A 15,761-nucleotide genomic window follows, 5' to 3' on the forward strand; every position below is an offset into this window, starting at 1 on the left:
GCGCGTTTCATAGTCCTGCTATCTTATTTCCTCTGTACCAACCCCAAAGCATAATACATGTACATTATAGATAGATACAAATGTTTAATGTGATTCTTTCCTTCCAGCTAAGCTAGGGTTTACTCTGTAAACTCTCTCTCTCTCTCTCTCCGAGCCTGTGTAATTCTGTCATCTTATACGCATGTATATGTGTTTAATGGGTTTATACTTCATGATTTTGCCTTTCATGCGTTGTTTGTTGAAACCCTTGATTTCTTTTAAATTAAATTTGGGTTTATTGTGCAGGACTTAAATTCATCTTTACATGTTCGAGTAGTCCAGCATTAGAGCAGAATTTTGGCTTTATCAGGTTCACTATTTATGAATTATATGTATTACATATACATGTTGGGTTATTATCTTTAAAGTTGTTGAACTTATGTTGTTAAAGTAGCAAATGAGAGACTGAATTTTTAGTTTTTGTGAAATTTCTGATCAAGAGTGTATTTTATTATTCAAGTTTGGGGCAAGACATGAATTTCATTTGGTAGGCTATATATTTTTTAGACGGAACAGCGAGGTCTTTAGTCTTTTGTGTAGGATCAGAGTCCATATAAGAAGTAACAACACAATTTCACGATTTTCATTTTATGTTCTGCCTCCAAGGTACTTTAAAAACCAGATTTTTATTTATAGGTCTACATATATAACTAGACTTTGATGATATTGGGTCTCTTTATGTTTGTTTCATTTGATAATTGACAATTATGTTGAAAATTACAAATAAGTTATTATTCTACTACTTGTGTAATAGTTAAAGTGACTTATAAGTTGAACTTTGAAAGTACGAAATATGTACTTTCAATTATTTATTTTGATTGTTGCAATTTGGTTCAACAATACGGGTGATGTTACTTCAATGTTTAAAGGTAAAATCTAGTACTTTGTTGTTATCCTGTTTATTTATATACATTATAAATTTATGAGTTATATATTACTAATTAATGTATCAAGACTGACAGTAACTTGCAAGTCAAAAATTACTTTTTCATTACAAGTAATGAAATTTAAAGATAATGCAAATGAGCCCAGTATAAAGGACCATCTATTAATACATTACAAAATAACATTTTTGAAGTTTCCAGTTAATACAATGCTCAAAATAGTATCAAAATGCATAGTCCATGGTCTTTTGAATTTGTACAAACATGCAAATTATGGTCTTTGAAAACTGTCAGTCATCGGGGGACAGGTTTTTGATTCATCACGGACACATTATCACTTGCAAAGATTTTATTAGCGATACCTTGAGGTCTGCTGGTTTACTTTTGAACCATTTGAATATACTAATTACACAAATCTTTTCCATCTTCATCCTTAATTTACTATGTATATTTTACATAATGTTTGGTTTATTAGCTTAATTTAGTATTTTGGACCGCAGAGGAAATGTTTTCATATTCTGAGCAAAAGTACTATCTTAGATATGCAAACAATTGTTCGCACTCATCTTTCCATGGAATGAAAGGATTTCTTAGTAATTTGAAAAGCGTTTATGAAGTAAATTTTTGATTAAACAATCTGAGTTATACTCCCTCCGTCCCATTATACATGTCCCTTTTCAAAAAAAATAAAATTGTCCCAAATTGTTCATCTCTTCTTTAGAAATTTAAGGTCAATTTTCCACAACTATACCTACATTAATTGTGTCTTTTTTGAAACTTAACGCTATTCTCATTTTTCAATGCATTAATTAAGGGTATATGGTGGAAAAATTTATCTAACTAACTTTTTCTTTAATATGCGTTGTTTTTCTAAAAGGGACATGTATAATGGGACGGAGGGAGTATATAGGGGACATGTATAATAGGACGGAGGGAGTATATAGAGAAGTCAGCATAGTTTTATTGGCATTAAATTTCTTAAGGCATTACGTTGCTTTCACATATACATTACTAAGTTACTTATCTTATTTTATATTACTTTAGCGCAACTCTTAAGTTGGACTGAGGAGGTTATATGAGCTTCTTGCCAAACCATGTCATATTTTTATTAGACCAAGTATCTGATGCTTAGATTTTAAAGCCATGCTCATTCTGTAAAAAGGGGTGGTAGAGGTATCGCTTTATCATATGGGTGCAATATTTAATGTGAAGGTTTCTTGTAAAGGATTACAAATCACATCCTATTGATGCGATTACATGCAGTAAGGACGAAGTCCCTGAAAGATTTGTGTTAATTGATGTGAAACATCAGAATTAGCAACTTCTAAATTCATTCATTCAGCTACTCCTATGTCGTGGAATAGCAATAGTAGGCATTTAATGGATTATTCCATTGCCTTCAAAATATATGAATATCATATATTTATATGTTTTTTTTTCATTCTAAAACTTTGTCACTTTGGCCGAATTCCGAATTTTAAGAGAAATTTCATCTTAAGTTTTGATTTCAACACAAAAAGGGAGTACAACATTATTATAAACAATAGGATGGTTTTTATGTCTAAACTGTTCCAGAAATGTTAGTAAATGTTACTAAATAAATTTAATATTTTTTCTTGAACAGTGTTTAAAGTATCTGCTTCTCGCGCCCAAAAGGATACTTGACAATGGTATTTATATTAACATTACATGATATATATTTGCATAGTTATTCTTCAATTGACAGTTTGGCATCTCTTGACATGTCAAGAGAAGGACTGGTTGCTTTGCATTCTGATATATATATATATATATATAACCATTTTAATTTTTCTTTCTTTTTTTCTTTCAATTGTTGTAATCTGATAAATGTAGGATGATAATGCTTCTAATGATGAAAGTTGCAACATTGACTGGGATACAGATGATGAAAGGGAAATTGAGAACTTGGTCCCATCTTCAAGTTCAATTTTTCCCGTCCCGAATGGAGATGTCAACGCTGGCAGCGGTGAGGTATATGTAATTATGTTACTGTTGAAGGAAGATCTGCCATCTAATTTGCTGTCAAATGTACTACTATGAGCATGTTTTCGTAGGATAAATCTGGGGAATTTATATCCTTTTCCGAATCAAGTTTTATTCTCTCTCAGGGCACGATGCTATCACATCATCAACTGCGTTATATACTTACATTTATTGCTCCCCTTCCCCATATGATGATGCCTTTATTGAATGATAAATCTTTAGAAGTTGTTCAATGAAGGCTGTTTTTTGGTGTAGCGGTATCTCCCTTGCTCCCTTTACGGGATGTCAAGGGTTCAAACCTTGTCATTGACAAGGTGGGTGTGTGAGTGTGTTTAACTAGCAAAAAAAAGATACACGACTTTCAAGTCTAAAGACACATTAATATTCGTGATGCACACCTTTCGGAAAATGCATATAAATCATTTTATAGTTTAATAATATATCTTAGTTTTCTCTTCTCACCATGTCAAATTGTCAAGTTTAGAGCATGATGAGGGCTGGTCGAGTTTGTTCCCGTAAATAATTTGGACCATAAATTTTATATATAGTTAAATCTCATCATTTACATCTGACTGACCATCATAAATTTTGACCTGTACCTTTTAAATTTCGATCATTACATAGAGTCGATAGGCCTCTCTGCCCTATTATAATTTTATGATAACTTAGGCAAATTATCTTCAAAGTTGATTTTGGTTTCTTCCCTCGGTCTTCATATCTTGTAGCTATTTTGAATGTATACATATACCTTCCTCAGTTCCTGTGTAGTCATTGCAAACTTCCTCTTTTGCATGCCTAGGGATGTTCTTCTGCAGTTTCCACAAAAGTCAGGCTGATTTATGACATGAAGTTTCCTGAAGATTTGGTCCTTAAAGCAATTGAGCAACATGGTATATTCAATATTGGCATTGCCGATATGTTCAATTTAAGGAAGCCTTTTTTGTGTTATTTCTTTTATTTTGTGTTATTTCTTTTTTTTCGTGCCTGAGTAACCCATTAGATTACTGAAGCTTATTTTTGAACACTTAAATCTTCCATATGTGCAGGGGAAGAGGACCCTTTTGAATCCATACTAAATACTGTTCTTTCGTTACAAGTTAGTACTCTGTTTCAGATTATGTCTTTCATATTTTACTTGCCTAATTGATATGATAGTTAGTCTGTCATTTATCATTTCAATAAAAACTTCAGGTTTACTTGTAATTGTCATTATGTAGCTAATTTTATATACAATTTATTTGATCAGTGCTAAGGATCTGTGTATATTCACATAATAGTGTTTTTGAAAATTTGCATGTTACACACACGACAATGCACATATGGCCAGGTGGATAAATCTGGAAATGTATACCACCTTTGGTTATGCCCAGACCATGAAAGCAAAATGATGTAACGTTAGGGGGGACATGGCATCATTCTGATAAGCTTAATACTTATTTTCCTTCAGGAAAAGTATTTTCCTTTGATTATGTCAAGACCGTGGAAGTGAAAGGGTGTAATGTTAGAAAAGGCATTTTGACGTTTTTTTATCTTGTTCTGATGCTGTAAATGCTGAATGGTGGAGTACTTATTTTTGTATGCAGGCTTAAACAAGTTACCATTTATATATGTACACATCGTTACATGCCCACACACAAGCATCTCTATCCCCCCCTCTCTCTCTCTCTAAATGTAGATGTATAGTGTATAGGCGTGTAAGCAGTGGCTGGTGTGATTGTGTAGGTATGTGCAGTGCACCCACAGTTTACTTGTCCGTTTGAGTTACAAGTTGGCACGGTGTAAGAAAATCTCAAGACCCAAGCACTTATGCTACTGAATTGACTATTGAGCAGTCAATGCTAGTGTAGCATCTGTGCTTGAACTTAAAAAGTTACTCTTGCTGTTAACTGATCATAGTTAAGGTTTATAGTTTTTGTCCATTAGTAATTTATGCAATGAAATCTACTTGTAATGTTAACATACCATTTGCTTAAAGCACCGCCATAGAGTATGTGTACCTGGACTGCGTACCTGTAGTCTGCCGTATTGTTGAGGATAGGTGACATTTGAATTCATTCCAGAATCCATGTAGAATGTCCGCTTTCACCAAGAGAGTCTTTTGATGCTCATATATTTGTTATATCTTGCAGGCTATTCAAAGTTCTCCTGAGCAACAGCAATGTGGCAATTCTGGTCGGTGCTCTTCAGGATACGATGACGACTTTCTGGATGATCTTTCTGATTCAGATAGCTGGTGTGGAAGTAATATGGCTGTAAGTAATTTTTATTCCTCTATTGAATAATATCATATGCCGCTATTTTAAGCTAGCAGAATTGGCTAGAAAGATCACTAACTGTTGAAACTTTTTGCTTAATTTATACTCCACGGTTTCTAGCTACATAAAGAGAAAACTCTGATCTCTGGGTGTGCTTGAGTAAATGGATTAAGTGAAATATTTTTTTTTTTTAAATTATCCCAACTATTCGTATGGGACAGGGTGCTTGTGATGAAAGCGCTAATACTTGGTTCTCGTCTTCTGGAAAGCGTATAATTGTAAATATTTGTTGTATTAGTGATTCATTTTATCACTGATATTGTTTTGATCTACCGTTTTGTAATCTATAAACAGTCACCTAATTTTAGTCTAACCTACAATTTCTGATGTGGGTGCTAAGAATTAGGACAAGCCAAAATAAAGTCCAAAATGACCTCATTTCACTTTGGCTTCTGGAGCAAAAAAAATTTCAGTGACATTATGTTGTGTTGGATATTGTGTAACTTTATCGAGCTATGTTAGAGTTGGAAGTCTCATTGGTCCAATGCCAATAGTTGTGAATTACTACTTGTATCTTTTTCATTACTGACATCTTGAATACCATTCTAAGGTTGCAGATTTTTCATGCCTACAGTCTACCTTCCTCTATATGTTGGTCTAATTATTAGTATTCTGAATATGTTCTATGACTTCCCATTTTTTTTATAGTTCGTTACAGAAAGACAGTTGGGTGACAGATATATTTCAATGTTAATATTTCTATAAATACATATATAGAATAGATGCAAGAAAAATATGTTCCATGCTAAAAATAATTCCATAAGTTGTTGATGTTAAATTCTACTGCAGTCTGCAGGACAATATTCTTTAAAATAGAAATGTTCTCCGACTTCCCATTTGTTGTTGATTTTTATAGTTTGTTACAGAATGACAGTTATATATTAATGTAATTATTTGTGTACAGAATTATATAGATATAGAATGCATGCAAGAAAAATGTGTTCCATAAAATAACTAATTCTTTAGGACGTTGATGTTAAATTCTATTGCAGAACACTACATGTACTTCAAAGGTGGAAGACAAAAGATTATTGGCTTTGATGAATATGGATTTCTCAGTTGCAGAAGCTTCAATAGCTATTGATAGATGTGGTGTGTAATGTTGTAATTTCTTTTGATTATTTGTTTCCACTGTTTACTAATATTATCTTGCATCGACATGTATGTGTACAATTTCATGAGCTGCTATGTTTGAATGCCATGTATCGCTAAATCCATTATTTTTGTCAGGTAGTAGTTGGTTGACACCTGGTATCTAATCAGGTTTTTGTTGTACCTTGCATTCAATGCTTTTAATAGGAAACTTCCTCAGATTTTTTCTGTTGATGTTGGTAAATATGGTACTTAGTTATTTAGCATGAATTTAAACTTGTTGATAGGCCAAGAGATGCAATGTTTTAATTAGGAGAGGAAGATTGATCTGGTAGTTGCTAGACAGTTCAAATTATGCTGTTGCAGTTACATGAAAGGCATATTTTATGAATCAATTTTTCTTTTTGAAAACTGAAGTAGTGAAGTTATTTATGCACATATACTTAGCATACCTTGGAAAGCTAAACTAGCTGACACGAAACTCGTTGACTACTTTACACAGTTTGCTTGTTTGTGAGCTTTGAAATTTATCCTCTAATTCTGGTAAGCGATGTTATGTAAACCGAACAAGCTATTGTTAAGTGTAAGGCACTTCTTTACTAGAGTATGAGACCCATTCAGATTTATAACCACTGTCTGTATGTAAATTATTGTTCTGCTTCCTGTTTTATTATCAAAAAGTTTAAGCAGACAAATTATCTATGTAGCTCCAAACTATATTATCCTTCAACATATTACAGGTCCCGAAGCCTCAATTGCTGAGCTAACAGATTTTATAACTGCTGCTCAAATGGCAAAGGCAGATGAAGTCTTTTTTAAGGACCCGCCTGATGAAAGCAAGGTGTTTGATATTTATGGGTACTCTTTTGTTTTATCTTTAGCTAAATAATGATATTGAAATGTTCTTTACTCTGCCTTGACAACAGTCAAAGCATTCAGAGAAAAAGAGGAAGCTGTACGAGTTAGAAATGTTGAAGAAGAGAAAAAATGGGGCTCATCTTGCTGAAGACAAAGAGACAATCCGTTTTCCCAAGCCAATGGTAGGGTTTGGAGCCCCTACAGAAGTAGGGAGCTTAGTGCTTCATAGGAATCTTCCGGAAGAAGCAACTGGGCCTCCTTATTTCTACTATGAGAATGTGGCACTCGCACCGAAAGGAGTTTGGGACACCATTTCTAGTTTTTTGTATGATGTTCAACCAGAGTTTGTCGACTCGAAGTTTTTCAGTGCTGCAGCAAGGAAAAGAGGTTATGTCCACAACCTTCCAATTGACAAGAGAAGTCCGCTCCTACCACTTCCTCCAAAAACAATACATGACGCTTTGCCTATGACAAGGAGATGGTGGCCTTCATGGGATACCAGGACTAAATTAAACTGCTTGCAGACGTGCATTGCGAGTGCTACATTAACTAATAGAATTCGTAAAGCTCTCGAAGGTTATGAGAATGATCCACCTATGAATGTGCAGAAATTTGTTATTGATGAATGTAAAAAATGGAATTTAGTTTGGGTAGGGAGGAACAAGGTTGCGCCCTTAGAATGTGACGAGGTAGAAATGCTACTTGGCTTTCCTAAGAATCACACAAGAGGAGGCGGCATTAGTAGAACTGACAGATATAAATCTCTTGGTAACTCATTCCAGGTGAACTTCTATTCTTTTTGTTTTGCACTTTTTTTCTTTTGAATATACGCACTTTCAAGAATTTTTAGTTAAATTTTTTTTTATCATGTAAAGGAATTTCTATAAATCTGATCTTCTTCGTACTGTGTATAGTTTTATGACTAAATTGCACCTTATGCACCTGAATTTTAACTATTTTGCACATTGATAGCCGAAATAAAAAAAGTGAACATATGCATGACTAATTTTATTTTATTAACGCATTAGGGGCTCCGCGCTGATGCCGTTAAAAAGTTAACAGAATGTTACTTTTGTTGAGGGTAAAAGGGCCACAGCAGGTTCTAACCCATATGTTGTGTCAATTACTTCCTCTTTTGCATGATGACGAGTAAAATCCGTAACTCTTAGTGGCTTAAAGCTATTGGCTATGCCCTTCCAAAGAAAAGAAGCTATTGGCTATGCATACTAGAGCAACTATACCATAATACTCATTGAGACCTTGTCCCTAATTCCGGTGCCGGAAAAAACTCAACTCTGAATCCATTGAATTCCGGCAACCAGGGCTTGCTATTCTGGCAAATCTGGAATCAATTGATTTTGATAATAAAATGGGATTCTTGTATCTATAGATGACGAGTCAACTGGAGTCATTCACATATGATCCATTAAAGCCAAGTGCTCATGAATTGAGGAATTACAGGTAATTAAAACTTGAAGTGTTGAGGTTTCGTTGAGTGTACATCCCTTTTAATACTGATGCAAAAATAATTGGTATACCCTGATATAGGCTTCAGGTTATACACTATAAATGGTGGGAGATGGAATAAATTAATAACTTATCCCTGTGGCTGCTGATGTTGGAATGACAATTGGTGCTAGTAACAACTGACAGTTCTTAACAAGCAACGTGGGGGATGTTATTACTGCCATTGATCTTTCAAGGAAAACTTTTACTAGAATCCGACTGAACAAGTAAAAAATGGTTTAAGAAAATAGCAAAACAATGATATTAATAATAAAAGAGAAGATTTCCCAGAGTAGCAATAGAAGATCTTGCTAGAAACTACGATGCATTTAGTTTTTGCAGGGCGTTGTTTTGTGTTTATGCATATATTGAAACATTTAAATGTATATTCAGGGTTTCAAATTTAATTGGTGTTTAAAATTAGGGTTTGAAATTCTAAATTAGGGATAAATTCTATATATATATGATATAGAGAAATGACTTTTAAAATTTACTCTGACCCTTTTGCCCTCTGAAAATTTAGGGTTCTTTTAATTTTATAACGGAAGCAGGGCGAAGCCCCTATGGTGTGTTAAAAGAGTACAATTAGCAATGCATATGCACTTTTTTGTTTCGGCCAACAATGTGCGGAATGATTAAATTTTAGGTACATAAAGTGCAATTTAGTCTAGTATATTAGTTATAAAGCCAAAACAGTTAATGTATATTATACCCTATAAATTGAATTGGATATCTGTAATCTTTAGATTGATCTCATTATTACCTATATGCGATTAATCCATACTCACCATGATAACAAATCGTTTCAGGTAGACACTGTTGCCTATCACTTGTCTGTCCTGAGGGATATATTTCCTGGTGGCATTAATCTGTTATCACTTTTTTCTGGCATCGGAGGTGCTGAAGTGGCCCTCCACCGCCTTGGAATCCGTTTAAAAAATGTTGTCTCCGTGGAGATCTCAGAAGCCAACCAAAATGTTGTTAGGAGTTGGTGGGAGCAAACTAACCAGAAAGGAAATTTAATTCACATTGCTGATGTCCAGAAACTGAATGGTGATAAGCTTGAAGAATTTATGGCTTCGTTTGGTGGCTTTGACTTGGTTGTAGGTGGGAGTCCATGCAACAACTTGGCTGGAAGCAACAGACATCACAGGGATGGACTTGAAGGAGAACACTCGTCACTGTTTTATGATTATTTTCGTATACTAGATTTAGTGAAAGGCATGATGAGGGGACAACAACAATCTCGTGTATAGAGTTTCTGCTTTTGCCAGAAAATGTCTTTTTAGTTTTAAGATTCCAGGCCGCCTTGGTGGTCATATTACTTTGCAGCTGACTGAGAATTTTAGTTATTGTTGTCAGCTTGTGATCTTAGCTCTCTGTAGAATGATACTACCTGTGTTCGTACCTTAGCAAAGTGCACTTGTTGAAATTTTAGTTATGAATTGATCTCTATAGAACGATACTCCCTCCGTACCACAATACTTTACCCATTTTGACTTTTATTACTGTTCACGTTAAGCGATTGATTATTAATTTACGGTTAATCTATAAGATCAAATATAGTTTTGAGTGATCTTGTTGTATTCGTGTTTACGAGTATTTTAATACAATGAAGTTTTTATATTTAATACTAATACGAAATTAAAGATATTAACAATCAAAAACGTGTATTGATAAACGTGTCCGACACAAATGGGGAAAAGTATTTAGGGACAGATGGAGGACTATATTTGTTTTTAGTCTAGCGAAGTGTACTTGTTGGAAGGTTTTGGGCCCCTTTTTTGTTATGTCTGATTTTTCTCGAGAAATGGATCAAAATGTCGTTTTGAGTAGTAAAATGGTCCAAATTATCATTTCTGAAAATTATGGCCCAAATTATTACTTAATCACGTTATAATGTGTAGCGTTTGAAAAACCACCTAAAACGCTACAAAATATAGCATTTGGTATTTTATTTTTTATTTCTTGATGTTACACATTACTTGAAGTAACTTTTTGTGTTCCAGTGTCCTTTTTTCTTCTTATTTTTGAGCTTCTTTGGGTGTATACCTTATATGTCACTTTGACATTGAAAATGGTCCAAATTGTCATTTTCGAAAAAGATGACCCTATATATCATTTCTTAACAGAACATCGTGTTCCGTTTTGATTTTTTTTATTTAAAGGTAAAACGGAACTTCGTCTGCCGTTTTAGTACTTTAATTTTTTTTTATATATGGGAAAACGGAACTTCGTCTACCGTTTTAGCACTTTGATTTTTTTATAGGGCAAAACATTAGATAAAACAGCGTTTTATAGCAAAACGTCACATAAATTAACGTTTTTACCTTTTTAAAAAATATACATATAAACAAAACACTATATCTTGTAAATTATTAAATCATAAATTAATAAAAAATATTTTAAATTATTTTCTAAAACCCAAAAGGGGATTGTTGAACACTAAAATGTTAAAAATTATTAAATTAAGTTACATTCTTAAATTTTATAATTATTTAATTTAAAATTAATATTTCAGGTTCCTAGATTAGGGTTTAGGCTCTAGGGTTTAGGGCTAATCGGTGTAACATTTTTTAATTTTTTTTAAATGTTTCTAAAACCCAAAAGAGAATTGTTGAACCCTAAATGTTAAAAATTGTTAAATATGGTATCATTTATAAATTCTAAAAATATTAAATAAATATAAATATTGAAAAACGTAACATTAAATGATGTTTCTGGAACCCTAAATAATACATCAAAACAAGTTTAAAATAAGAAAACAAAACATAAAATAAAGGAAATACAAAACGTGACTTGAATTCACGTTGCTACTTTAATAAAAAAATAAGAGGCAAAACGGAAAACGATGTTCCGTTTTGTATGTATTAAAAAACGGAACATTATATGACATTATGAGGTGACATTTTGGGTTTTTCTCCCCTGAAGTGACAATTTGGGCATTATTAACTGAAATAGTGACAATCTGGACCTTTGTTCGTATATTTTAGGGGTCCGAAAACATCACTTAATATTACGTTTTTGATATTTTTCTTATTTAATATTTTTACAATTTAAAATTATACCGTAATTTAATATTTTTTAACATTTAGGATTCACCAATTCCTTTTTTGGATTTTAGAATCAATTTAAATAATTTTTTAGTATTTTAGGAATTAACAATTTTTTATTTGAGGTTAAAGTGACAGGTAATTACAAGTTTTGCAAGTTTTTGTGCAATCTTGATTGCACTTCGATGTTTATAACATATAAAACATATATAAAATATTTTATAAATAAAATTTATAGAAATTTCCAATGGTTTATTCTCCTTGACTTAGCTAACCCCTTTCTGTTGGTTCTATTTGACAAACCCGTAAATGCATATCATCTTTTATCATATAAAAATAATAAATTTTATTTAAAATAACTTGAAACAATAGTAATATACTATTTTTAAACCATAGAGAATTAATTCCATTATCTTACATGTCCAACAAATTTTAAGTAATTATTATTATATATAATTTTAGCTAAAGATAAGCAAATATCACTGGAGATACTCTAAGACTATAAAATTATTTCCTTAGAATTATCTTCATGATTCCGAGTTGCGACTACAAGTCATGTAGTTGCCTTAGAATTATCTTCATAATTATGAGTTGCGACTATAAGGTATATAGTTGCCTCAGAGTTATTATTCTTAATGGCGACCGCTCATATCCTGTATCAACTCATAACCTGCAACCACAAGCTACTCTTCTTTGCCTTAGCACTAACTCCAACTTGTGACCATAAGGAAGAAGATGTATATCCCTTACTTGCGACCATTAGAGTAAGGAAATGACTTAGAATATTTTCCTTTCTTATCTCCAATAACTGTATCAAAAATATTTCTTCTGTATAACTGAATTAAACCCTTTCTAATATGTTGATGCTTGGTGCACTGGTCTGGTTCACAAACAACTAACATGAATTGATTTAATTTAATTTCCTTGACAATTCTGAACTGATACATCTTGGTTGATTATTCATTGTTTCAATTACTGAACCCCTGATCTATAATACTTCAAATCAAACCATTTTACTAATACTGAAAGTCGTTTGACATCTTATTCTTCATGGAGGCTTGAATATATTAATGAACTTCTTCCCATGACCTGGTTATGGAGTTAGAGCATTAATTCCATCTTTTGATTCTTAGTATTTATCCAGTCTTCATCTTCAGGGTTCCTATGCTTCACAGTTTAATATTATTTATCTGTTTCCGTTTCATCTTGAGTTATAATTCCTCGATTACATATTACGTTACATTATGCTTTACAATCTCTCCCTATTTGATTGTTAGAGTTCAATAAGCAAATCCCTAAAGATAACTCAATTGGCAATAAGAAAAAGTACAACATCAAAACAGATAAAAATATTAAATACATAATGGATTATATATACAATTCCATATTTCTTAAATTACAAATTACAAAGAAGTGTTCCTCTAGTCTGAACAAATAATCTATGTGTTCTTTGTTTTTGTCTTCTTCAGCTTCTTGCCTTGACTACCTTCTTCTTGAGTGGATTGAGTCTAAATAAACTTTCTCTTGGCAGCTTTCTTTCTGGGATCTGTTGATTTTGTGAATCTGGAAGAGATGACCTTTTTCTTTTATTCAGAAGGTCATTCAGTCTAGCTTGGACCAAATCACGAGTTTCTATTTCAAGTGCATTAATGGGAGGTGAATTATTCAATTCATTAAACATCAACTGGAGATATCAGATTTTGGAGCGCTTAGGAATAGGTTCAAACAACAGAGTAGATCTTTTTTCCATAATGAAGTCTGTTATCCTTTTAAGATGTCGTCGTACTCTCTTAATGTCATTGATCGATTCTTCTTCCACTACCTCATCAAGTATCCGTATGATAGAAATCAAAGCAACCTTGTCTGCTTTACATGTGGACAATTTGACATCCATCAAGGCTTATTGTATTGCTTTTGATTCGCGCTCTGAAATTATTAATCTTAATCTTTGTCTTATTAATCTTAAAGATTAGATCCCCTTCATTGTCAGTGCTGATGATAGGTTCACTATCTTTTAGAAGATTAATTTCTGCCTCTCTATTTATAAAAGCCATCTCATGATAAGCTCTGTTAACCTTCTTCATGTCCCTCTCTGAATCCCTGATCATCTTATCATTGAGTCTGTAAGCATATAGAATTTTAGCAGTTTTCTTGTCTGTTTCAGATCTCTTGACTCCTGGTGCCTCCAGTATTGCTCTTTTGCTCATGAGTTGACTTTCCAGGAAAGTGATTTGTAGAAAACGAATGGATCTTATATGTTAATCATACATGGTGATGTACTGCATCCTGCCATCTGCAAATACCTTGATCACAAATGGATAAAGGATTGTTTGAGGAGACACATCCATCATCATCTTCCGAAGCTTGTCTCTGAAGTATTCATTCTCATTCGATTTCAACCATAGAATCTTTGATGAAAGTATAAACAGTTCAACAATGTTTAGCTTCTTCAGGACACTAGTGGAGATTTTTATTCGTAGTCCATCGATGTGATTAACAAGTTATTTTCCATCCATTCTTTAGAATATTCACAGTAGTGCCAGTGATTATTCTATCGAACTGATAATAGAACTCATGAATATTAACTTAATCCTCTCTGTACTTCTCCACAATGTTTAGAAGATTCATATTTCCAGGGTCTAACTTATGATAGGCTCCAGGTTTGTCCATTATCCTTTTTATCTCATCCCATTCACTTCCTCTCCTGTTTACCCGAAGATATGATTCTCTTGCTTCTCTGGCTTCCCTTCTCTGGGAAGCTCTTTGAACTCTTGCTCTTGATTATTCTATCTCTCCTTAAATTTCTTCATAAGATCGATTGAATTTCTCCGGCAATCCATAGAACAAACAGTCATCCGAGAAGGCATCTTCATCTTCATATTCCTCGTCCTTAGAGATGATCTTTCTCTCTTCCATCACCACCTCTACAAGATAAGATTTTGTGACGTACTGTGATATGTCTATAGGTAATGTTTGGGAGGTAGGTGTCTCACAGGCTTCTCGCAGTGTTTCACTCAACACTCTATCACTTGGTTTAGGAATTGGTGTATCACTCATCCTCATGGGTACACTCCGCTCATAGCTCCGAGATCCAGAAGATGTACCTGCAAGAAACACTAGAGCTATCCTTGAGGAGGTCAGTAGTGGTGCAATGGGAGTTCGCGATTCCCGATCCTTATTCAAGACAAGTTGCATATCATCATGAGACGACAGGTCCAGAGTTGGAATCTCTGGGAGGATCATTGAGGCCGTCATATATGGCATCTGTTCCTCAGCTTCCTCTAGTGTTGGTGAAGATACTTTCCTCATAGGCTCACCATTTGAATCTGGTTTATCGCCAATGGGTTGTCGATCCGCACCTACGTCGAATCCCCTATCCGCAGATACATCCAGGTTTATTAGTCATGGGGAGGTAAGTGTTGTGCTAGATATGGTAGCAATTACAACACTCTAACCTAACACCTGCGAAGGCAGTTGATCCATTAAAGGACCTTGAACATGATATTCTAACCATAATACGGTTGAATGCGCTGTTACCATCAATTCATCCTCACCAAATAACGCTCTTTTAATATACTCATTTAAAGCTTCAAGAGCTTGAATATTGGAGAGTGTGTTTGACTCAATACAGGATGTCGTGGCTGATAAACAAATTTCAATAGACTCACCTTGTTGAGAAGATGGATTCAGTAACTGTTTATGTGCCTTGTCACCCATTGTATCCTTTTGGGAATATACATGGGAGGTTACAGTTATCTCAGTGGGGGTATTGCTTTCCTTCAATGGAGATAGAGCTATGGGTTCATTCAAAGTACCTTCCTTATATGCTGCATCATGTGCAGTTTCTCCCTCTATACTCATATAATCCTTATACTCCAGGGATTGGGTTAAGAGAGTTTGAGTTGTGTTTATTGGCTCCAGAGGGTGGTTATGAATTTGCGGGAAAAAAAACTCACCGCCTCCTGTAACTATTTGCTCTTGAGCAAGTTGTGTGTGAAACTCACCGAGGT

The 15,761-nt window shown here is 33.7% G+C and overlaps 1 protein-coding gene across 3 annotated transcripts; it reads left to right on the plus strand.

The window, feature by feature from the left end:
- Positions 1–9: 9 nt before the first annotated feature.
- LOC141712075 (DNA (cytosine-5)-methyltransferase DRM2-like) lies at positions 10–10,163 on the plus strand. Of its 3 annotated transcripts, none has more exons than XM_074514863.1 (11): positions 10–159; positions 286–349; positions 2,548–2,593; positions 2,778–2,915; positions 3,727–3,817; positions 3,974–4,023; positions 5,057–5,179; positions 6,235–6,334; positions 7,075–7,175; positions 7,261–7,974; positions 9,508–10,163. In XM_074514863.1, exons 3-11 carry the CDS (start codon positions 2,591–2,593, stop codon positions 9,952–9,954), a joined length of 1,767 nt encoding a protein of 588 aa, XP_074370964.1. In that variant the 5' UTR covers positions 10–159; positions 286–349; positions 2,548–2,590; the 3' UTR covers positions 9,955–10,163. The 3 variants fall into 3 exon arrangements, with proteins under 3 accessions (XP_074370964.1, XP_074370962.1, XP_074370963.1); XM_074514861.1 differs by having other exon boundaries at positions 14–183; XM_074514862.1 differs by having other exon boundaries at positions 14–126.
- Positions 10,164–15,761: the final 5,598 nt, after the last annotated feature.

Source organism: Apium graveolens, chromosome 3 (genome assembly GCF_009905375.1).
Source record: "Apium graveolens cultivar Ventura chromosome 3, ASM990537v1, whole genome shotgun sequence".
NCBI classification, from domain to species: Eukaryota; Viridiplantae; Streptophyta; class Magnoliopsida; order Apiales; family Apiaceae; genus Apium; species Apium graveolens.